The sequence below is a fragment of the Gopherus flavomarginatus genome, chromosome 8 (assembly GCF_025201925.1).
Source record: "Gopherus flavomarginatus isolate rGopFla2 chromosome 8, rGopFla2.mat.asm, whole genome shotgun sequence".
Classification (NCBI taxonomy): Eukaryota; Metazoa; Chordata; order Testudines; family Testudinidae; genus Gopherus; species Gopherus flavomarginatus.
Window position 1 is genome coordinate 43908145 of NC_066624.1, and position 24631 is coordinate 43932775.

The 24631-nt window shown below is 56.1% G+C and overlaps 1 protein-coding gene across 2 annotated transcripts in view; it reads right to left on the minus strand.

Annotated features, from left to right (window-relative positions):
* The window catches only part of NHSL2 (NHS like 2), a 180600-nt gene extending 157078 nt beyond the window's left edge, over positions 1 to 23522 (minus strand). Inside the window, exon 1 of one of the 2 annotated variants that reach the window (XM_050964191.1) lies at positions 23258 to 23522. In XM_050964191.1, the coding sequence (XP_050820148.1) occupies positions 23258 to 23522 (265 nt within the window). Of the gene's footprint in view, positions 1 to 1273; positions 1383 to 23257 lie in introns of those variants that run through there. The other variant, XM_050964194.1, reaches the window with a different exon arrangement.
* Positions 23523 to 24631: the final 1109 nt, after the last annotated feature.

The window sequence follows — 24631 nt, forward strand, 5'->3', positions numbered from 1 at the left end:
CATATAATCTATGTGCTGCAATGCAGAGTAACCCCACCACCCTGCAGCCGTTTACTGCACAGGAACAGAGGGTTTACTTGAGGAAACCAAAATTTTGCCTTTAGAGTCCGCAACAGGCAAATCCTTTGGCTTCCCATTTCAGGGCGTGCGCCAGTCCTTACCGACTGTGACGCCCACAGAGCAGAGTTGGCTTTCACCTCCCCCAGTGCGACCATTACTGGCAGCATCACTCCTCCTGAATACATCCACAGGAGGGAGCAAATCCAGGCCCCCACGTCCCCCAGAGTGTCTCCTTTTCCAGTTGGCCAGTGCAAACCCCACCCTGCTCAGCAGGATGAAGCTGAAATTGACATGCTGCATTGGACATCCTCACGGACCCGGCTAGCACCTTCTCATACCAGCCCAAAGCGTCGGTTAGCAAGGCCGTCCGGCTGATTGAGGCACAGGGAAGTTACTCTAGTGCTTCTGCCAGAGCCTTCCGGGGGGCACACACCTTGTTCTGTGCCCCTCCTACATGGTGTTTTTATTCTAAAGGTACAGATGGCAAACGTAACGCTCCTGAATGGCAGAGGCCAGGGCACGTGCCCTGTCAGAGCACAGTGACCATCCAGGAGATTCAACTGGTGTCAAGACCTTGGCCCAAATCCTCAGCAACTGTCCTGTGGAGACTTTACAAAGCCACCATGTCTAACCACACCAGCCCTCCTGCCAGTCAGAGAGCTCAGCTGGGGGTCTGGCTGTGGAGAGTGGGCCCCTGGGGCTCACCCCAGAGAGACCTGGGCCACCATGATGCCCTAGGCCAGCACCCCCGTGATTCTACTGCAGAGATGATAGTCTGCCTTGGCCTGCTCCCTGTAACAAATGGCACAAAGGCCTCCTCACACAGAGTCCTGCCAGAGAAGGAGCAGGGCCAGTGCTCCCTGCTGGGCTACTGCAGCACACCTGGCACTGAGCACCCAGGTATGATACCACTGGGTGCTGCTGACACAGACAGGAACCGCGCAGAGCTCTCAGCTTCCCCAGCACTGCATTGGGAGCCTGTTCTACCAGTACCACGTGCCCTTCGGCCCCCGACAGGCAAGTGCCACCCAGCGAACTGCAGATCACCACAGCAAGAGAGCCCAGAGATACATCTGCTGGGGAGGAAAAGGATTAGCCAGTATACAGGTGCCCGCTGAATCCCAGGGGCTAGAGTGGCATGTGCCACAGGTGGCATGTGTCCTCCCAGCATGGCCCCACAGCCTCGCTGCCAGCCCCAGGCCCATGGCATTACCTTTGATCCGGTGCATGGATCCGCTTCCCAGTTCTGCGCTGCTGCTCGGGGGATTGGCAGCGAAAGAAAGGAGCAGTTTGGCTCAGTGTTGCGGCTCCATTCACCTGCTGCTCACAGCACAGACAAGTGAGCCTAGCTCCGCACGCGGAGAGGAGACGAGGGGGTGGTGAGACAAGAGGGCTGGGGGCGGCATGGGGATGGCTGCAGCGGCTCGACTGCTGCAGCCCTTGGCAAACACACGCTGCGCTTCTCTAGCACTGCACAGCAGGAACTGCAGACGCCCACACGAGGAGCGGGAAATAATGGCAGGTGAAGAAACATTCTGTCCAGGGATGGAGACATTCACACTCATTCTGCAGCACCACAGGAGACTTGGTGACCTCAGGGACCCTCCCCCGTGCCCAAGGCTGGTGGCATGAACAGGAGGGTGGGGATCAGGCAGGGAGCTGTCTCTGGGCTGGCGGGAGAGATCTGGTTAGCCAGGGAATGGGGAGAGCCAGGCCTCAAACAGTCACCTTTGCTGCTTGTGCATAGCCCAGCCCTGGTGGAGTGGCTGCAGTCCAGCCATGAATGACTGTGGAGGGACAGCGTCTGGTGTGCGGGGTTGGTCAGGTAGGTGGCACAAGCCTGGGCTCAGAGACTGGTGTCACCAATAATACCAGGGTGATGAGCTCACGGTGAGTTTTAGAAATCCTTTAGCCACATCAAAAAACAAACATACAGCTCAGCACAGATGTGCATCTTCTCTGAAGAGGAACAAGGCTGGAATAGTATGGAGGGGACTATGGGTCAGGACTGAGGGGCACCTGAGGGGCAGAGCTGGGGGAGGGGGAAGAAGCCCAGGGCTGGTCCAGACCCATTCTCATCCCATCCTTGTGCAGGTGGCTACATCCATCCCAGCCCAGCATCAATACCACCAGGGCTTCTGTTGCCCTGGGAGCACTAGCTGTGGGTGGCACCTCTCTGCCTCCTGCCCATCCCACCCAGCAGTGCCCTCTTGCGAGGGGACATGAGCAGCAGGTGGCGGCGAGAGGCAGGGCTACACAGCCCCAGCCCCAGCCCCTTCCAGCCACTCTCCTGTGTTTACCTGCCTAGCCTCAGCACATGGGGCCCGCAGGCCGGGTGCCATGGCAACCTGCTGCCAGCTCTTCCCAAGGCTGCTCCAAGCAGCAGGCTCTGTGGCAGCGGGACGGGGCAGCACTGCGGCCTGTGGGGACAGGACTCTGACAAGGGATGCCCTGCCAGCCCATGTGGGGTCTGGAGGCCAAGCACAGCTGCCCCACAGGGCCCCTGGCTAGTGGGAATGGGGGTGTGCACAGGGCCACCTAGCTCAGTGATGAAATGCTCCTTTCTCTGGCTAATTCATGGCATCAACATACACGGTTTCTGATGTGCCCCAGCACCGCCCTGCCCAAGTGTGCCCATTCCTGGCACTGCTCACACCACATCTCCCTGCCCACCCCCCCAGCACCACCCAGATCGCGTGTTCCTGCCCACCCCCCACGTCCGCCTAGACCGTGTATGCCTGCCTATCCCCACCATAACACTACTCAGATCATGTGTCCCTGCCCATCCCCCCCAGTCCACCCAGATTGCGTGTCCCTGCCCATTCCCCACAACACCACCCAGATCGCATGTCCCTGCTCATCCCCTCCGCCCCCGGCACCGCCCAGATCACGTGTCCCTGCCCACCCCAGGCACTGCCCAGACCATGCATCCCTCACCACCCCCCTGGCACCACCCAGACTGTATGAAAAAACCACAGAATGAGAGGGTTAGAAGGCACTGCAGGGGTCATCTAGTCTAGCCCCTGCCAAGATGCAGGATTTGTTGTGTCTAAACCACCCCTGACAGATGGCTCCAGCTGCCTCTCAAAAACCTGAAGTGAAGGTGCCTCCATGACTGCTCACATGCCCACCCATGGCATTTCCCAGACTGTGTGTCTCTGCCCACCCTCCTGCCCCAGCGCTGCCCAGACCGCACCTGTGAGCCCACTGTCATAGCGCTGGCCAGACCACATATGCCCATCTCTCCTGGCACTGCCCTGACCATGCATCTCTGCTCATACCCCCAGTTGTGCCCATGCACATGCCGATGCCCCTGCCCTTCTCACAAAATAACACCCCTGGCTCTCCCCACTCCAGATGTGTCTGCTGCAAACACTGCCCTGAAATCTGTCTGTCCTCGCCCAGTGAAGCCCCTGGAGTGCCCTAGCCACATGCCCTTCCTGGGTGGCAGAGGCTGTATTGCAGTCATGACTCCACAGTTACCGCCTTGTCCCTGAACACAAACCCTGCTGGGCTCGGCCTTTGCTGCAGCCTCCCTGTTGGGGCACCCTTGCCCTCTCCATGCCATGTAGGGCTCTGTGCCAGCTTCTCCCTTGCCTCTTGGGTGCTGGGCTGGAACAGCCTCACTGAGCATCCCAGACAGGAAGGACTAAGCAGGACAGAGTTGCTTCCTTGGGGTCATGCCCAGGGCTCTGCACAGCCCCAAGCAATGGGGTTCCCAGCTCACTCCCCGGTGACGCTGCTCCACAGACCTCGTTGCTGGACGCTCGCCATGCTGGCAGCCTGCATTTCATCCAGCAGTTTAACCCCCTTCTGCCTAGCCTTGCCCTCTTGTGCCACCTCCCAAAGGTCTTTGTGGGTCCAGTGACCCCACCCCCTCATTTGCCTGGCACTGGCGGGGGTGTCAGCTCAGCCCCCAGTGACAGGAGCTGGGAAACCCCCTCCCCGTGAGCAGCCAGGGACGCCTCCCAGGAGCTGCAGCTCATTCAAGCGGCATTTCTTCCTTCCTCCTCACTGGATCCCGCAACCACGAGGCACGTGAGGCTGCCAGGGGAATCCCCTCCACCCAGCTGCAGCCTCCGGCCATGCCCAGCCCCGAGGAGCCCACATCTGCTCCCACTCCCGGACTCTTAGCTCCAGTCCTGGGAGAACACAGGCTCGGCTCCCTCTCAAGGCCAGTGGGCCACTGCACTTAGCTGGCCTCTCCCTCCTGCTCTGCTCTAGGGACCTGGGCAGCAAGTTGGGAGCCAGGCACCTGCTATCTCCTCTGCATGCGAGCCAGGCCAGCCCTGTCCCCCACAATTCACCTGTGACCCCCAGGGCCTCAGCCACTACTTCTCCCATTGAACTCCTGTCACAGAGTCCCCAGGCGATGCTCTGGAACTGCTCCCCACCAAGCCAGGCAGGACTTTGGGGAGGCTCCTCTCCCTTGGAGCAGACTTGTTCAGGGCAAGAAGCTCACACATCTTCACCTCCTGGGTCTCTCCTTGGAGCATTCAGCATCCTCTGCCCCTCCGTGCGCTTCCCACAGTGAGCCCGCCTCAGTGGGGTCCTGAGGAAGCCACCGGGTCCTGCACCCCCACTTTGCAGTCAGACATGACTCTTAGCCACCCTGTAAAACAGAGGTTTATTCGATGACAGGAACAGGGTCTAAAACAGAGCTTGTAGATACAGCGAACCGGACCCCTCAGCCGGGTCCATGCTGGGGGGCAGTGAACCAGACCCCCCACATCTGCACTTCACACCTCGACCCCAGCCAGCTCCAGACTAACAACCCATCCAGCCCCAACTCCTCTGCTCAGCTCCTTTCCCGGGACACGAGGTCACCTGATCTCTTTGTCTCCAACACCTTCAGCTGGCACCTTTGCAGGGGAGGGGCCCAGGCCATCAGTTGCTAGGAGACAGAGGGTCAGGCATTTAGGTGCACTGGCCCTTTGCTCTGCCAGATACTTAAGAACTGCCATGGGGACACTGAGGCACCAACACAGTATTCAGAGAAAACATTAAGAACATTCCCAGTTCATCACCCCTTCTCTGCAGCCTGCCTTGGCCCCACACACAGCCACCATGGCACACACCCAGCACAACGGGATCTGGGCCTGGACGGTGCCCCTGGCCCTGCAGCAGTCTACTGGGTTAACAGTGTTATGGAGTCCCCGGGCGATGCTTTGGAACTGCTCCCCACCAAGCCAGTCAGGACTTTGGGGAGCCTCCTCTCCCCTGGAGCAGACTGTCTTCAGGTCAAGAAGCTGACATGGCTTCACCTCCTGAGTTTCTCCTTGGAGCAATCAGCATCCTCTGCCCCTCCGTGCACTTCCCACAGTGAGTCCACCCAGGTGGGGTCCTGGGGAAGCCACAGGGTCCTATACCCCCACCTCGCAGTCAGATGTGACTCTCAGCCAGCCAGTAAAACAGAGGTTTATTAGATGACAGGAACACGGTCTAAAACAGAGTCTGTAGGTACAGAGAACCGGACCCCTCAGCCGGGTTCATTCTGGGGCCCAGCAAGCCAGACAACTCCATCTGCACTCACTTCCTGTTCCCAGCCAGCTCCAAACTGAAACCCTCTCCAGCCCCTCCTTTCTGGCCTTTGTCTCTTTCCCGGGCCAGGAGGTCACCTGATCTCTTTGTTCTCCCACACTTTTAGCATCCCCTTGCAGGGGAGAAGGGCCTGGCCATTAGTTGCTAGGTGACAGAGGGTCGGCCAGAAACTGAGGCACCCACACAGTATTCAGAGGAAACATTAAGAACAGTCCCACTTCATCACAAACAGTAACAAACACAGCCTTATATGCAGCCACCAGCCCTGCTGCTCCACTTGCCCCCATTCATCTCAGGGTCCAGTTCAAAACTGTCCCCTGCCTCACTGCCCTCAGCACACCTAGCACTGGCCTCCGCTCTGCCCTTCCCCTGGTGCAGGTGGTGCAAGAGCCTTCTCCTCAGCAGCACCTGAAGCAGACACCCCATCTGTGCTGTTTGGGGTTATGAGCCTGCTGCGTGTACTCACTGCCCCTCCCATGCCGGCGCCTGTGTCGTAGATGCTACCTGGCCCTGGAGCTCCAGGGTACATGGGGGAACCGAGCTAGGGAGAGACCAGTCTGGATGCTCCTCTGGTGTTTGTCCTGAGGCCAGGCTCCCTCCCTCTGGCAGCTCTGGGGCTGGGCACTGAGAGGCTGGTGAGAAGGCCAGGGACCCTTGTCCAAGCAGAACTGATTCTCCCTCCTGGGGTGAGCCATGGTGCTGATGGCGAGGTCAGAGTGAGGCTCCCTCAACCCGACAGGTGAGACAGGGTACCCTCCTCCAGTGCTATCCCTGCTGCTGGCTGGAGCCATGGCACTCATGGCACCACAGCCGCCGGAGAGATGAACACCCCAGGCCACGGGTACTGCTGGCCCATACCGGCTCCGTGAGCATAACCCGGCAAATGTTCCTGGCCCCTGGGCATACTACCCTGTCAGCAGTCCCTTCCCTCAGAGGGCAAGCAAGCCAAGCACTCTGTGTGGCACAGAAGGCGGCGGCAGGGGGGCAGGGAAGAATCTACACTTCACCCACAAAACATCAAGGAGTCTGGTGGCACCTTAAAGACTAACAGATTTATTTGGGTATAAGCTTTTGTGAGCAAAAAACCCCACTTCTAGTCTTTAAGCCGCCACCAGACTCCTCATTGTTTTTGTGGATACAGACTAACACAGCTACTCCTCTGATACTTCACCCCACGTTACCGATATCAGAAAGCCAGGCCACACAACACTCCTGGCCTTCTCCGTTGGACTTGCTCCCCAGCCGCTATCAGGGAAACCAGTGCTGGTAGGGCCGGTGCCACAAATCTTTCCTGTACCTGCCAAGCATGCAAGGCCCACCGGGAGCTTCCCAGCACTGCGCCCACCCAGGGATCTCTCTGCTGCCTGAAGAACTCACACCATCATCAGGAGGCAGCAGCTATCTCTCAGCTCTGCAGGGACAGGCAGGGGCAGGGACTAAACCATGGAACTGACTAATCACTTCACTTGCTGCTGTGAATTGGCTCTGATTGCCCCCCTCCTCACCCCTCTGGGATCCCAGCATAGAGTGGAGAGGGGAGACAGTGCCCCAGAGGTGGAACAAAGGACATCCGCCCATGTCGATCCAGAGGGAGTCGATTGGGACACTGAACTTCTATTGATTTCACTGGGAGTTAGGTCCCTAAATACTTTGGGGATCTAGGCCTGAGTCTTTCTGGGCCTCCATCTCCCCATCCCCATAACAGCCCTGCCCTGAAGCACAGGTGTGTGTGGCTGTGAGGTTGACGGGGGCCATCTAAAGCCCTGAAGATAAGGCAGATGGATTAGGATCTGTAATAAGGAGGAGCTTGTCACAGTTTCAGGGTTCACTGCACCATTGACCCCTCGTCCCCTGGTCTCCTTTGAGGGCACCTGCTTGAGGCTTCCCAAGTCTTGCTCCCTTTAGACTTGCAGCACCTCTGTGCATCACTGTGACTTGCCAGCAGGTTGGAGGGTCCAAGCCCTGTGGTTCTTTTTCCGGGCCCATGGGCTACCACAGTGCACACCAGCTACCAACCAGCCTTCACAGAGCACACTGTCTTCATTCTTAGGGCAAAAGCATTATTGAGACAACATTTAAACACAAGAAGAGAACCTCCGTGCATGCTAAAAGCTTACCAGCGGTTTCATAGAATCATAGAATATCAGGGTTGGAAGGGACCTCAGGGGGTCATCTAGTCCAACCCCCTGCTCAAAGCAGGACCAATTTCCAACTAAAATCATCCCATCCAGGGCTTTGTCAAACCGAGCCTTAAAAACCTCTAAGGATGGAGATTTCACCACCCCCCTGGATAACCCACTCCAGTGCGTCACCACCCACCTAGTGAAATAGTTTTTCCTATTTTCACCCCCAACACCACCACAGGGCTCTGGTATGTGTCGGTCTTTCGAAAGGATTTGCCCCCTTGGTTACAAGTTCATGTCAGCTTATAGGTCAGGAACAATCTGACCTGGACAATACAGCTGGTTCTTTATCCAGTTTGGCTCTTTGATCTCTATGCTCTTGGGGCAGGTAATCACCAGTCAGTGGCCCTCTCCTCAGGGCATAGCTTCAAAAGGTTGGGGTTTTGCATAATTGGGGTTGTGTAATTTGCATTAACCACTCCCCAGGGATTCCCCAGCAAACCCACTTAGCACAGACCTTCCCCAAAGTGCAGGCATGTCCAATATGTTTCAGTCTAGTAGTTTTGAACAACTAACACTTGCCAGGTCTCACATCTGCTCTTTTTCAATTTCCCTGCTTTGTATGCTTGCTTGGATTACAGGTTTGAATCATTTAAAAACCAGAATAAATAGAGTTCAATACAAGCAGAGCAGCTGTTTAACTGCCTGTCAGGGATAATTCTCTAGGAGGTGTTATCTGCAACACTGTATGTAGGAACTTGTTTGATATCCTCATCTGATCTTTACCCTGATAGCGTGCCTCTAAGGTATGTCTAGACTGCACCTGCAAGTGGGCTTCCTTGAACTTGTGTGTGCAGAAGGGCACCTGAGATTGCCCTTCACTGCTCCGTGTGAAAGGACAGGAAGGGAGGGGCATCCGAAAGCAGGCAGGGTCCTGGCCCACAGACAATCAGTGACAGCAGCAGCAGGGCAGACTTGGCTGGGGTCAGCGCCAGGGCTCCGCTCACGGTTCCTTTGCTCTTCTCTGAGCATGCTGAGCTTGCAGTGCACTGACTCATCTGCACATGGGACTGGGCTGGACAGCTGCTTTCAGGGCCCACCCACCCAGCCACCCACCCGCTGGCCTCTCCCTCACAGCACCAGAGAATGAGCTTTGGCTTTCCCATAATGGAGGGGCAGGGAAAATTAACCTTGAGAGGCCGGGGCCCAGGAACATTCTTCCCGCAGAGGAGTGGTGGGAAGGAAGGAGCACAGGCAGAGCTGGGGGGCAGGACTGGAGTAGCAGGGAGAAGTGAGGAGCACAGGGAGAGCTGGGGAGCAGGACTGGAGTAGGAGGGGGAAGTGAGAAGCACAGGCAGAGCTAGGGAGCAGGACTGGAATAGCAGAGGGAATTGAGGAGCACAGGCAGAGCTGGGGGCAGGACTGGAATAGCAGAGAGAAGTAAGTGGCACAGGTAGAGTCAGGGAGGCAGGACTGGAGTAGCAGGGGGAAGTGAGGAGCACAGGCGGAGCTGGGGGTCAGGACTGGAATAGCAAAGGGAAGTGAGGAGCACAGGCAGAGCTGGGGGGGCAGGGCTGGAGTAGCAGGAGGAAGTGAGTGGCACAGGCAGAGCTGGGGGGCAGGACTGGAGTGGCAGGAGGAAGTGAAGAGCACAGGCAGAGCTGGGGGGCAGGAATGGAATAGCAGGGGGAAGTGAGGAGTGGGGGCAGGACTGGAATAGCAGGGGAATTGAGGAGCACAGGCAGAGCTGGGGGGCAGGACTGGAATAGCAGGGGGAAGTGAGGAGCACAGGCAGAGCTGGGGGGCAGGACTGGAGTAGCAAGGAGAAGTGAGGAGCACAAGCAGAGCTGGGGGGCAGGACTGTAATAGCAGGGGGAAGCGAGCAGCACAGGCAGAGTTGGGGGTGGGGGGCGTGTCTGGAATCGCAGGGAGGCTTCAAACCGGGACTGAGGGACATCGGCAGAGCTCGGTTGGGCAGGAGCAGATCAGCAGGGGAGCTGTGTGGTGAGATGATAGTGTATGGGTAAGTTGGCACAGTGTTTGCGTTGGGGTGTATTTGGCTCTGTTGTTAGTTATTCCAATGTCATTCATTCACTACACTCACTCCATTTCTTTTTTTTAAAGAAAAGCCAATGACAGTGTTTTTGGGAAGAACCTCCACGGACACGCATTTACCAGCCACCTGGGTTCCAGCCAAGAGCACCAATGGTAACCCATCCTGACTATCCCTGGCCTGGGGGCGCACAGCCCGCAGGGCAAGGGGAGGCTGTCTCGCATGCAGGGCCGGTGCCACCATTTAGGCGAACTAGGCGGTTGCCTAGGGCGCCGAGATTTGAGGGCGCCAAAAAGCGCCCTCAATTTTTTTTTAAATGGTTGAGCAGCCGCTGCTGCTGGGACAGAGAGGGAGTCTGAGCTGCCGGCGGCAGCCCGCAGTCCAGGTCAGGGCGCCTCCACTGCAGCCGGCAGTCCAGGGTGTCCCCTGGGTCAGCGCGCCTCCGCTGCAGCCAGTAGTCCAGGGTGTCCCCTGGGTCAGGGCGCCGCCGCGGCAGCCAGCAGTCCAGGGGTTCCCCTGGGTCAGGGCGCCTCCGCTGCAGCCGGCAGTCCAGGGTGTCCCCTGGGTCAGGGCGCCTCCGCTGCAGCCTGCAATCCAGGGGGTCCCCTGGGTCAGGGCGCCGCCGCGGCAGCCCGCAGTCCAGGGGGTCCCCTGGGTCAGGGCACCTCCGCTGCAGCCGGTAGTCCAGGGGTTCCCCTGGGTCAGGGCGCCTCCGCTGCAGCCGGCAGTCCAGGGTGTCCCCTGGGTCAGGGCGCCTCCGCTGCAGCCGGCAGTCCAGGGTGTCCCCTGGGTCAGGGCGCCTCCGCTGCAGCCTACAGTCCAGGGGGTCCCCTGGGTCAGGGCGCCTCCGCTGCAGCCTACAGTCCAGGGGGTCCCCTGGGTCAGGGCGCCGCCGCGGCAGCCCGCAGTCCAGGGGGTCCCCTGGGTCAGGGCACCTCCGCTGCAGCCCGCAGTCCAGGGGGTCCCCTGGGTCAGGGCGCCGCCGCGGCAGCCCGCAGTCCAGGGGTTCCCCTGGGTCAGGGCGCGGCTGCGGCAGCCCGCAGTCCAGGGGTTCCCCTGGGTCAGGGCGCGGCTGCGGCAGCCCGCAGTCTAGGGGTTCCCCTGGGTCAGGGCGCCGCCACAGTAGCCGGCAGCCCAGGGTGTTCGGAAGGGGCGGCAGGCAGCTCCTGTGGAGCTGCCCCAGTCGTGCCTGCGGATAGTCGGCTGCTCGCGCGGCTCCGGTGGACCTCCCGCAGACACCACTGCGGCAGCTCCACCGGAGCTGCCTACCTGCCCAATCAGGGCATAGTGGGGGGTGAGGGGAGGGTTGAGGAATGTTCAGTGTCCCCCTTAGAAATGCTAACAAGCTTATTCAGAGAAGTTTTGATATACTTGATACATGCTATTAGATCGTCAATCAGGCATCAACGAGATAATTTAAGAGTAAATGTCTTTTTGTTTGAAGTACCACTGAACACTAATCTGTCCATTGCCCTCTCCCTCCTGTGTTACTGCTTGAAGCAGAATCCTGGGTAACAGTAATGGGGATGCTGGTAAAACCTTTTAAAATATTTCCCCTTTATAATGCCACATTTTTAATACAATTTTAAAGTTAGATCCCATAATTTCAAGGCATCGATTTCCCCGTTTGGACAATTAAATTGCAATTGTCGGCATGAACATCATTTTAAAGCTGGGTTTTGAAAATCTAATTTAACTTCAAAAATTAATGACCAAAAGATGGGCACGTGAAGTAAGGTAAAAGTAATTAACAGAGGGTCTAGCATTCACTCCCAACACCGCAAAAGAGCTGAGGGATTTCCAAAGAACTCCGACACCACTACAGTGTATCATTCAAACGTGAGAACATAGTTACTATAGATAATAAATAATAAGTTACCTGGGTTGGAAATAGTTCTTTGTGGTAGGGAAAGCAGGAAACTTGTCTTTTTGATTACAGAATTATTTTGCTTCTGGATCCATTAAAATCATAACCGATTTTTTGGGGGAGGGGATGTGGGGAAAAAACTCTTTTCTCTACTAGGTTTGTTTATAGGCAGCTGAAAAGAAAAGTTAACCAGCTTTGCACAGAACTGAAACCTAAAGGTCTCTCTTTCCTCCTTCTCTACTCTGACCCCTCTGGGCTATTCCAAGTTAATTGTCATCTAATTGCCCAGCAGAGAAAGAGATAGTGGCAGCAATTAGACATAGCCCCCACCAGTTCAAGAGTCATTAACACAGTACAAAGATATGCTGCATGCTTTCCGTGCACCCAGGCCTAATGAGGGACTGGAGGCAAGAGGAGCAGGGCGGGGTGAGCCCCTAGAGAGTGAGCCGCAGAGAGCCAGTGCCCAGGAGGCTGAGAGGGCAAGGGGCTGCAGAGGCGTCCCCACTGCTATTTAAAATGCAGATCCCGCAGTGGTACCTCTCCATGGGACAGAGCCGGTTCCTCACAGAAGCTTCTGTCCAACAGCTCTTCCTTCTGCTGCTGCTCTTTGTGCTCCAGCTCCATCCATGGCAGCTGAAACCCCTGTCCTGACTGCAGCCAACCCCTCATCCCCTGCCCTGCCTCCAGTCAGCCCCACATCCCTTCCCCTGCCTCCAGCCAGCCCCTCACCCCCTGCCCTACCTGCAGCCACCCCTGCTGCACCCCCTGCCCTACCCACAGCCAGCCTCACACCCCCTGCCCTGTCTCTAGCCAGCCCCTCACCCCCTGCCCGCAGCCAGCCCCACACTCCCTGCCCTGCCCACAGCCAGCCCCACACCTTCTGTCTCCAGCCACCCCACATCCTCTGCCCTGCCCACAGCCAGCCCCACACCTCCTGTCTCCAGCCACCCCACACCCCCTGCCCTTCCCACAGCCAGCCCCTCACTCCCTGCCCTGCATGCATCCAGCCCCTGCTGCACTCCTTGCCCTGTCCATAGCCAGCCCCAGACCACCTGTCTCCATCCAGCCCCTGCTGCAGCCCCTGCCCTGCTTGCAGCCAGCCCCACACCCCCTGCCCTGCACGCAGCCAGTCCCGCACCCCCTGTCTCCAGCCATCCCCACACCCCATCTCCAACCAGCTTTGCATCCCCTGCCCTGCCCAGAGCCAGCCAGCTCCACACCCTGTCAGGTTATTCAATTATTTTCATTAAATATGTAGGCGAAATAATGAAATTAATAAATTTTCAAGCTGAATATGTATTAATTCTAATGAACAATGCCACATTATGCAGTATTCATTTTTGAAAGTTTATAATAAGCAATGCTCTGGAGGGAGGGGTGGGGGCAGACGGCGCAAGGTGGAAATTTCGCCTAGGGCGCAAAATATCCTTGCACTGGCCCTGCTCGCATGGCTGCTAGAGGATATTCCAGCCATTTTGGGGCATTGGAGCTGACCCCTCATTCTTGCTCTGCTTGTTTAAATGTTTGCTTCAAGGCCCAGGCTGGGAGGTCAGAAGGAAGCCAGCACATCACATATTTTCTACAAAACCAGTAAGCAGCTCATCTCTGCGAGCACAGACTTGGATCTGCTCCTCCACGGCTCCTAGGGACTGGCTGCCTTTGGGTTTAAAGTGCTTGTCTGTGACAATCTGTGTGCCCAGTCACTCCAATGGGCATGGGGAGAGAGGGACAAACGGGTGCCTTGCTCTGCTGCTGGGATTCATGTTACACAGCCAATGCCAAGGGACCCACATCTCAGCCTGCAGACCAGAACCTCAGCCAAGCAGGAACCCGCAGTAAAAGCACGAGAGCTTAAAGGCACCGTGCTTTTCTGAAAGGGTGAGTTCAGGCTGAAGGGCTGTCAATCAGACTGCAGCTTTTCAACTCAGCCAGTGCACAGCACTCATTACCATTACAGCAGCCTCCATCAGACAAACTAGGCGCTGCAGGCTACTGGTTGAAGACTGAGTCAGAAGTCCTGAGTTCTAGTCCCACATCTAGCAGGCTTTGTCTAGGGCTCAAGAGCATAGCACTGGAAGCCAGGACTCCTGGGTTCTGTTCCCAGCTCTGCTGTCAACTAGCATGACCCTGGGCAAGACTTTTAGCTTATCCGAGCCTTCGCTTCTCCATCTGTAAAGTGGGTAGATTGACAGGGCGGCTGAGATGACAAATGTCTGAAAGGTGCTTTGAGATCACTGGGTAAGCAGTGCAAAGTCTCATTACTAAGCAACAGTAAACAGTAACAGTGACAGTAAAAACAAAATCAGTCTCTTCTATCCTACAGTGGAACCAGTACCTGCCTTTTCAGAGTCTTTGGTTCTGATTAAATGCTTGGCCATCAGCCACACAATTCTTTCCTCCTGCACCCATGTATCTATTCTGTCATTTCGGTCTCTTAACTAATGGGCTGAATTCAAGCTCTGCAGTATAACCTTGCTCTCCCATTCTGTGTTGAACAGCCATGATAGAGTGACAATGAGGCACACAAATGAAATCTTAAGTGCAGTTTCAGAAACACACACATGCACTTTCATTCTGGACCAGGGTAACAAGAGGACTGGATCCCATGGCTAAGAACATGAAATTGCCCAGATCGCTGGAAATGACCTCTGGAATCTCTCTGATCTGCCATATATGGCTGCTAATGGGGAATCCGAATTATGAGAAGGACACAGAGAGCCAAGTGGCCTCACAGGAAAGAGATGGAAGTATCTTTAGGGGAAGTGAAGAAGATAAAGTTTAGTATGAAACTGATCACATGGAAAAGAGAGAGAGCCCCCTTGTGAAATCTCCGCATGGCTGATAAACAACCTGCTTTTTCACAAGTACTTGGGGATTGTTGTTTTACAGTTAGAGTTCTGCTGCATCTGGACAGAAACACGCACTGTATAACACCACAGAAATATCTCATTGTTCCCATATGGGATCAGATAAAAACCAGAGGATGTGACAAAAACTGACCACTAGAGATCTCTGGAGATTCTCCCAGAAACTAGAAGTGGAGCAAATACCTGACTGAGCACAGAACTGAGTGTATGCAGGGCAAGATGTATGAACTCCCGTCTCTCCTAGAGGTGGTTCTTTCCCGACCTGAGTGAGTGAAAGTGTACATGTGCTGGGAGTGTGGTCAGGAAGCTGAGAGGGCTGCCTACCTTACTGTAGCTACACTGTGCATGGAGGACTTCATTCACCACAGCTGTCAATCAGCAGCTCACACCAGTGCTCCCCTCGTGACCCTAGTCCATGCAGGACAGGGCACATACAGTGAGCTTCTAAACTCATTCCCCAAATGTTTCCCCTTTTGGGAATAGTGCACAGGCAGAGCAGAGGCGCACATTGGTGTATCATATGCAAAGATAAAAAGCCAGCTGTTTTGGTCCCCAGTGCATAAAGCCTTCGGTGGGTCACAGTGCAGAGAACAAAGTTCTCCTAAAACCCGTGTCTGTTGGGGCTGTAGGGCAGAGTGGGATGCAAAATCTGCTCTTTAGCACAATGAAGCAAAAGCCGAAGGGCATGTTCCTTAGCTGCAAGGCTCCTGCTTCCTAAGAGAGTTCCAGGAAAATGACTTATCAAATAGATTAAGTGTCCACAGTACATGCCTTGGCGTAGTCCTATTGAAATCCCTAGTGTTATTCAAGTGTATCAGAACGTGGCCTAGGGAGATTGTTTCCTGTGTTTTTTGGAAGCAACAAATGTTCCTTCTACTCTGTTTTGAAAAGAGAACCCCTCACTTCCCACCCAGTGCTTCCTCCTCGAGATGGGACACTGGGATATAAAAGCAAGAGGCACACTTTGAAGATGGAAGGTTTTGCATTGCAATCAAACACCTTGGCCCGTGAACTCATTACTAATTCAGGCAACTTGCAGACAGCAACACCGTCTTGTGTAAAGCATTTCTGGACGTGCTGGAACTCTCGCCAGTTCCTACTGCACTGCTGGGATGCTAGCAGAGTTACAGGCCACCTTCCTCCTCTCTGGAAAGCATCCAGCAACTAGATACCAAACGCTTGAGCTTTAGAAAAACAAACTGCCCAAACTAACATCAATAGAAATGTTTCCATGATTTAGGGTTTTTACTGAAATAAAGACAGTGGGAGAGAGGTTGGGATTTCAGCGCTCTCATCGAGTGACATAAATTCCCAGATACCTCAGCATCCTTCCAGAGAGTAGGAAGGAGTTACACCAGATTGACTAGGAACAGCCAGAGAAACTCACCACTCAGATTCCCTCTCCGGGCTGAGTGAAGTATGAAAACCAAGCAAACAGCCTCAGTGGTAAAAGTGACAGAGGATTTAGAAATTGTGAATGGAGATTGGGGAATGTGCACAGTGACTTGGACCCCTTCCGTTTGAACAGACTGAGTTAGTAACAACAGCAAGGAGATTGGACTAGTTCAGATCTATACTCTTAATCTTGATCGTCAGCCTTAAGAAAGCAATCACTTCACATCTGCAGACAAGGGATATTAACCCCCACCCTAAAGAGCAGCAGCTGCCTGGGCCCCACTGTACTTTCTGATTACGTCACACACAGGACGTACACAGGGCTTTTATATTACAAGTTTGTTCCAAAAGAAACTCTGCCCCAAGAACCCTGTCTGATGCCCTGGGTACTGCAACACCACATCTAAAACCACAACAAGGCAGGAGTTAGAGCAGGGGTCTCAAACTCAAATGTCCAAGAGGGCCACATGAGGGCTAGTTCATTGGCCCAAGGGCTGCATCACTGACACCGCTCCCCCTTGCTGCCCCCGGCCCTGCCCCCACTCTACCCCTTCCATGAGGCCCTGCCTCTTCCCACTCCTTCCCTGCCCCCATTCCTATCCCTTTCCTAAAGTCCTCACCCCAACTCCACCCCCTCCCTGCACCCAGAGAGTGCGTGAGGGGTGTGGCGGGGGCTCAGGGCAGGGAGTTGAGGTGCAGCAGGGGGTTGGGGTGCAGGCAGGAGGCTCAGGGTGCAGAAGAGGTGTGGGAGGCAGCAGGTGGCTCAGGGCAGGGGGTTGGGGTGTGGAGTGCAGCAGGGGGCTCAGGGCAGGGAGTTGGGGTGCAGGAGGGGTGTGGGATGCAGCAGGGGGCTCAGGACAGGGTGTTGGGGTGCAGCAGAGGGTTGAGGTTCAGGCAGGCGGCTCAGGGCAGGCGGTTGGAGTGCAGCAGGGGGTTGGGGTTCAGGCAAGGGACTCAGGGCAGGAGATTAGGGTGCAGAAGGGGTGTGGGATGCAGCAGGGGGCTCAGGGCAGGGGGTTGGGGTGCAGAAGGGGTGTGGGATGCAGCAGGGGGCTCAGGGCACGGGGTTGGGTGTGGGGTGCAGCAGAGTGCTCAGGGCAAGGGGGCTCGGGGCAGGGAGTGGTGGGTAGGGTGCGGGAGGGCTTTGGGCTCTGGAGTGGCAGTGGTGCACACTGGTACACACCGGGGCCAGGGCAGGCTGCCAGCCGCGGCCCCGCTCCGCTCCGGGAAGTAGCTGGAACCATGTCCCTGCGGCCCCTGGGGGAGGGGGGATGCAGGGCTCCACACGCAGCTTGCTGTGCCTCCAGGTACCTCCCCCAAAGTTCCCATTGGCTGTGGCTCCCCGTTCCTGGCCAATGGGAGTGGCGAGTGAGCGGTGCCTGGAAGACAGGGCTGGAGCCCTCTGCTTTTTCCCACCTCCCACCCTGCCCCGGCCGCAGGAACGTGATGCCAGCCGCTTCAGGGGGTGGCACAGGGCATGAGAGGGGCAATCTGCTGTAGTTTGCCCATGCCTGGCTGGAGGTAGGCCGGAAGGGAGCGGGCCACAGGAAATAGCCCCATGGGCCGCATGCAGCCTGCAGGCCGCATGTTTGAGATCCCTGAGTTAGAGCATAAACCCTGTAAAGCAACAGCATTCTCCTCCCTGCCCCCTCATCCACTCCTCCCCAGCTATGTGACTCATACAGTGCAACACCCCCAGCACACTCTGCCTTCTCCCCTGAAAGCCACCTTCCCTGCCCCCTCCCCCAACACCTGCTCAAACGGATGGGCTTGGCAGTGAGCTAGACTGACCTACAGACTGAGGCTATTTCAGACCCTGGGAGCCGGAGAACTCCAAAGGACGGGACCCTGGCAGAGAGTACTCTGCCTGCAGACCCTGCCTGTTACAAGGGGATCAAGTTCAATGGCCTCTGCTGCTGACAGCACTGCTTGGGGAGGGAGGCAGCTCCACTAGGCAAGTCCCAGGACACCTAGGGCTTCACAGATCAAACCCAGCAACTTAATCTCCAGCCAGAAGCCAGGAGGCAGCCCAGTGAGGATCACGGAGCACTGGTAACACATGCAGCCCTGAGAGGTGCCGCATAGCATGAAGGTGCTACATTCCACACCAGTTCAAGGTTGTTGGATTGACCCCAAATGCAGCCACACCCAGAAGCATGAGGAGAGATTAATAAAACTGGGAATTTTCAGCTTGGAAAAGAGATGACTAAGGGTGGATATGATAGAGGTCTATAAAATGACTGTGTGGGGAAAGTAAATAAGGAAGTGTTATTTACTCCTCATAACACAAGAAATAGAGGCCACCAAATTCAATTAATAGGCAGCAGGTTTAAAACAAACAAAAGGAAGTATTTTTTCACAAAATGCACCGTCCACCTGTGGAACTCCTTGCCAGAGGATGTTGTGAAGGTCAAGACTATAACAGGGTTCAAAAAAGAACTAGATACATTAATGGAGGATAGGTCCATCAGTGGCTATTAGCCAGGATGGGCAGAGATGGTGTCCCTAGCCTCTGTTTGCCAGAAGCTGGGAATGGGCAACGGTATGGATCACTTGATGATTACTTGTTCTTTTCATTCCCTCTGGGGTACCTGGCATTGGCCATTGTCGGAATACAGGACACTGGGCTAGATGGGCCTTTGGTCTGACCCAGTATGGCTGTTCTTAGTTCTAAGCATTGCACGAATCCGTCCCCAGGTGATAAAGGCCTGGGTCATGGGAGCAAGCCCCATCCATGAGAAATGGTCGCAACCTCCTGGAGGGACACAGGTGGTATAAACCAAACTGGTCATGGCTACAACAATGATCATCCACCAGCAGGAGAGGATCCACCACCATGCACACATGTATGCAGAAAGTGACATTGCGCCTATGCTTGCAAGTGGCTTGGCCTCACGACTGACATGCTGTGCGATTCTGACTTGGAGCAGCGGTGACTTGATGCTGACTGCAAAGCCAAGTGTGGTGATCAGAGCCAATCCAGAGACAGCCCGGTCATGACTCCACCCACCGTCTGAATATTCACCCCCAGAACAGGGGCAGAGCCACACACATACAGCTGCCAGCCCTCCTCCTCTCTCTCCAGTTTCCCCCAGTCCTGCCTGCTTCCCTGCTCCTCGCCCCAGTGAATGAGAGCCCAGTCAATGATCTCCCTCGTCCTCCTGCAGGCAGGGACACAGCAGCAGGTGCATAATCCCCAGGCGCCTTCCCTCTCTTGTCAGGCAGCTCTCCAGTACGACACTGGCAACCTCCGCCCCCAGCATCCCCACCCCCAACCGCTGAGGCTGCTCCAAGCCAGTCACCTGCCTTTACAGGAAGAAATTTTAAAAATAATATTTTGGTTGGATGTGGCTGTTTTATGTTGATGCTGACAGGCTCCAGCACCACAGTCTGAATCTCCTCTGGCCCAAGCTGAGTTAGACTGCAAAACCCACAGGGCATCCTCTGCTCACCCTTGCCAGCTGGGGTCAATATCACCTGGTTGGCTGGAAATAAATGCAGCATATCACAGTTTTGATGCAAGAAATACTCAGTGAAATTCTCTGACCTGTGCTATGCAGGACATCAGATTAGATGACCATAATGGCCCTTAGCCTTAAAATCTATTAATCTATCAACGCTTTGCCTCAGAGTTTGTACCCGAGATGAAGGATTTTTGGCCTTTGTCTCTGCTTGCCCTAGTAGCTTTTTTAATTATCACACTAGTGTCTGCAACACAAACGTGTCTCAAAGGCCAACTCTGAAAACTTTGGTTTGCTCTCTGCATACAGGAAACAAGCTGCAGGATCCTGGCAGCTACTTCCCCTGGCTCCATGCAGAGCGCTCCAACTTAGAAACAAACAGCACATGCAAGAGAATGCGGAAAACACAAGATGCACAGCCTTTGCCAAAGGGCCTGATGAAAGTGCAGAGTCTGCAGAGGGAATGCGCTTGACACCATTTTAATAAGTATTTTCAAAGAAACCTTTACAAGCAAATCTCAAATGAGCGTATTTAAACTCCTCCAAAACACACTGCCCATTTCTGCCCCAATGCAGACATTTGTGCCAAAACTTAGCATTTGAAAGTGAAAATAAAAGCACTACAAAAGCAAACCTGCCAGTAGAGCTCCAATGCAGAGGTGATCAGATGGGGGCACAAAGGACAAAGAGGGTGCAACTTGTCATTTTAACAAGCAGCACAAGACTCCAGCAAAAATCCATCCTCCTTAGTAGAAGAGAGCCCTTAGCTCAGGCCTGCACAACTCGTAAAGTGGCGAGGGCCATATTACTTCAAAGAAAACAGCTGAGGGCCAAAACCCCCCCAGCCCCGCTGATTCCCACCCATCACTGCTGGACCCACCCACCCAGCACCACCCAGCTCCCCTGAAACACAACCCCACCCCAGCGCTGCCAAAACCCTCCCCCGTGGAAACAAACCCTCCTTCCCTAGTGCCGTCTCACCGAAATAGCGGTATTGAACCTTGGTAATATCTTATAGCGGGCCCCTAAGGTAGTATAATTAAAGTAAAATAAAACTGTCTTTTTGCTAGAAGTAGAATAAGATCTTCCTGCCACTTTGTAATCAATTGCCCTGTTGAATGAATGAGGTGTGACTGTGGAAGGCGTGGAAGGCAAGCATCCCCAGACAGCTGCAACCCTTGGAGAGGGGATGAGAGCCGGACCAGATCAGTAGAACAGGTCAGCCACTGAATCACCACTCACCTTCTCAGCTCCCCTCCCCCGCCGCCAGCTCACCTGCCCCCCTGCTCACCTCCTTAGCCCCCTCCCCCCCGCTCACCTACTCACCCCCAGCCACTGCCCGTCTGCTTGCCTGCTCACCCTCCACCGGCTCACCTGCCCCCCAACCACTGCCTGCTCGCTTGCCTCCTCAGCCCCCCCCACTTACCTACTCACCCCCCCGGCTTACCTGCCCTCCCCGCCTACTAACCCCCTGCCACTGCCCACCCACTCGCCTCCTCAGCTCCCCTCCCTCACTCGCTGCTTGCCTTCTCACCCCACGCGGGCCACACAGTGAGCCCATGCGGGCCGCATTTGGTCCCCAGGCCACATGTTGTGCAGGCCTGCCTTAGCTAAAGGTTGAATACCTAAAGATGGACACACCTTAGGGAGCCTTTAAAGAGAGTGATTTAGATTGGGTTTTGTTTATGGGAGAAGTTTACCTCCATATCCCACACCAGGGCTTTGGGACAACCCAGGAAGTAACCTGCCCCACAAAATCCAGGCCAGGCTTTACGCTGCACCCAGTGCATGGCAGGACAGGGCTGCACGGATGCCCAGCAGTGCAGACAGAGCATTAACACTCAGAGCTACAGTACACACCAGTGCTTTGATCTAAGGAGCAACCTGTACTGCGTTCATTTGACCAGCAGCCTGGGAAATGCCCAGTGTTTGGACAACTCTCAAAGAAAGGCAGGATTCAGGCTGCTGTCCTCAGCCTGCTCCCCACTAGGCCTTGCTCCTGCACCGGGTGAGATGTGCCCGGGGTCCTCGGTATGTTACGGGGCAGGACAGGTGCCGGATAGTGCCAGATCGCCTACGTGTCTCCCTCTGCCATGTAGCGAGACACTTGACATCACGTGAAGGCAGGTTGGGGACTGGATTTGGCAAGCATAAGCCAAGCTGTGAATCGGAATCGTCAGTGTAAGTGTAGCAGTCACTCACTGAGATGGTGTTGCCAGCATGATAGATGGGTGCCAGGTGCTAGCGTGAGAGGAAGGCACATAGTCTGAGCATAGCGTGTACCTGTGCAAGGCCCAACACAGCTCCACTGCAGGTGGGGAAAGAGCAGACAGGGCTTCGCAGGCCCTGCCCCTCCTGGGGATGAGTGGCAGGTGTCCTGCCAATCTCCCAGAAGAGGGTGAGTGGGTGTTCTGGGCATGTGCCAGTGTGACAGAGCACACAGCGGATCTACATGGCCACCGACACACTAACAGAGACACACTGGGCTGTACCCAGTGCTTGCTCTGCTCCCAGCACCAGCAGCTTTCCCTGATTGCACGGGCTAGGATGCCCCAGGGCTGCCTTGGGCAATGCTCTGTCACTGTACTCAGATTTTACTAGGGCTACGCTTGAGTCCTCAGGCGATTTCCTTCCCGGTGGGGCTGAACCAGGGGCTAAGGGTCCAGTCCTACCCCCACATAAATCATGGGGAGTTTTGCTACCTCCAGCACTGCCACTTCCTCTGCTCAAAAAACACCCATCAACACCTGTCGTAAACAAGCCCCCCACCCCGACTGCAGTAGAGCTTTCACTACAAAAAGGGGAAGGGTGAGAGACACAACTAAGCCCATTAGAGACTTTGCTATTGCTACTGATGCAGAAGGTGCTCAGGTACAACAGCAGGGGTGGGGAAACTATGGCATGGGGGCCACATCCGGCCCTTCAGACCTCTTAATCTGGCCCTCGAGCTCCAGGCAGGGAGCGGGATCGGGCGCTTGCCCCGCTCTGCGCGTGCCATGGCTCTGTGAGTCTCCCAGAAGCAGCAGCATGTTGTCCCAGGTAAATTCTTAGGAGAATCAGACAGAGACTTCAAGGAGCCCATTCCTCACAGGATAGCTGCCCATGGCAGCTCAGCAGGGATCTAGTTGGTATACAGAAATAATCATAAAGCCAGTTCGGAGGTGACATCATGAGTAGCCCCTTCCTGGAGATCTGAACTGGATTGTGCAGTTGCTTTTAGCCACACCAGACAGTTCCCGTTTTTACATTAATCCCTTTACAAATTGAAGCAGATTAAAAAAATCTCGAAGCCACCAGAACATGCGCCAACAGAGACTATGGGTGAAGCCAGGACCGGCCCAGGAAGCCTCACAAAGGGCTAAGTGCCAAGGCCCTGAGTGCTAGGTCTAGGGGACAAATGACAACCAACTCCTCTCCAGGAGGCCACAGGTGTCCCCGCCATGCTGCATGCAGCCTTACTCTTTTGGACCCAGGCACACCCCTGCATCACCTCCTACCCCGTGCCCAGCACCACCAGGCTCAGCCATGCCCACGAGTCCTGCGCTCAAGGCAGCCACACGTCAGCCCGGAGAACCTTCGGAGAATGGCCCCTTGGAAGCGGCTGTGTAGACCCAGCAGGACCCCGCACGCCAAGGGGCAGAGAGTGACAGAGCTGGGACACGAGCTGGGGGCAGCTCTGCCCGGCGAAGCTGGAAGAGAGACTCATTCCTCGGCCGAAGGAGAACCGAGGGGCGGCGGACGCGGTGGACTGGGAGAGGAGAGGGGAAGTTGCTTTAATGGGAAACAGCTCCCGAGAGAGAGGAGGAAAGATGAGGGGGGCTCCGGGGCGGTGGCCGGGGAGGGGCTGTCGGAGGGCTCGAGGGAGGCGCAGGAGCCTCTCGGTCTCTTACCTTGCGCTCGGGGGTGAGGGCGCCCGTGCAGCAACCCCTGCAGGCGGCTCATGCGGTGGCGCAGCCGGCCGGCCCGGCGCCCCAGCGCCAGCAGGTGCCCCTCGATCTCGCCGAGCAGCGCCAGCGAGTGGCCGCACAGGTCGGCGAGCTGGCGGAGCAGGGTGAGCGAGGCCAGGCTGCAGACGTCCCGCAGCTCGGCCAGTTGCAGCGCGGCGCGCCTGGGGCAGAGACTGCGGGGCAGCACCGTGCGCCGGTAGAACGGCATGGTCGGAGCGCCGAAGCCCAGCGCAGCGCAGCACCCTGCCTGGCCAGCCTCTGCGCGGCGTCCTGCGCTGCCTGTGCGCGCAGTGCGGAGTCCAGGCTGCTCCGGCCGGCAGGGCTTCCCCGAGCCAGCCTCGCGGCGAGGGAGGGGTGTGGGCTGGCTGTAGCGCCGGGCCTGCCAGGCCGCTCCCTCCCCCGGCGCCGGGCGCGGGGACACTTGGAGGCGCGGAGCCAGGGAGCCTCTGTGCCCCGGAGGTGTGGGGAGGTAGTGTTTGTGTCGCCCTTTGAGATCCGCGGAGACATGAGTGCTGTGCCCCCTGCGCCCCGGCCCAGCCCTGAGGTGGATAAGGCGCTTCCCAGCCTGGGACGGAGGCAAATGCCCGATCATACAAGCCCCTGCAGCAGCAGCACTCCCTCCCATGGAGCTCAAGCCAGCTAGGGTCCCCGGCTGTGCAAATGCCTTTAGGATCAGGCCCTCAGTAGGCAACTATCCTGCCCAGGGACGCAGCAGGCAGTGACCCAGCTTGCAGGGGAAGTTTGCTTTACCAGGGCTTGACCCAGATGTCTGTCCCTGTCCCCTCCTCCAGCCCGCTCTCTCTCCAGATCCCCCTGCCCTGGTTCTAACATTGCTTTGGTGCTGTGCCAAATGCTACATGCAGCCAGCACCGCAGTGAAATTACAGGGACCCGATCCTGTGATACTTCCTTCCATAGTGCTTATTGTTGTGATGAGTCCCATTGATTTTGCCTGGTGGTGGCTGCAGGATCAGGCCCTATGAGAAGACAATACAGGAGGGTGACACAGTTCTCGCCTTGAAGGGCTCTGTAAAGAGTAGCCACGGGGGTAACTAAACACTTGCCACGGGGTAACTAGGTGCCAGAAGGGAGGGGGATCAGATTTCTGTAACCCTGACTGGCTAGGAGCACTGTGTACAAGGCCATGTGCTACCATCCTTCCTCACACTGCCCTGAGCTCACTCTAGGGACAGACCCCCAGGAAGTAGGGCCCCAGGGGAGTAGGGTCAGGCCCGGTGCCATAAGGAAGAGGGATTGGTGCAGAATCAGAGCACTCCTGTCATGGTATCCATGTGATTCCCTCCTTGGCGGTAAGTGA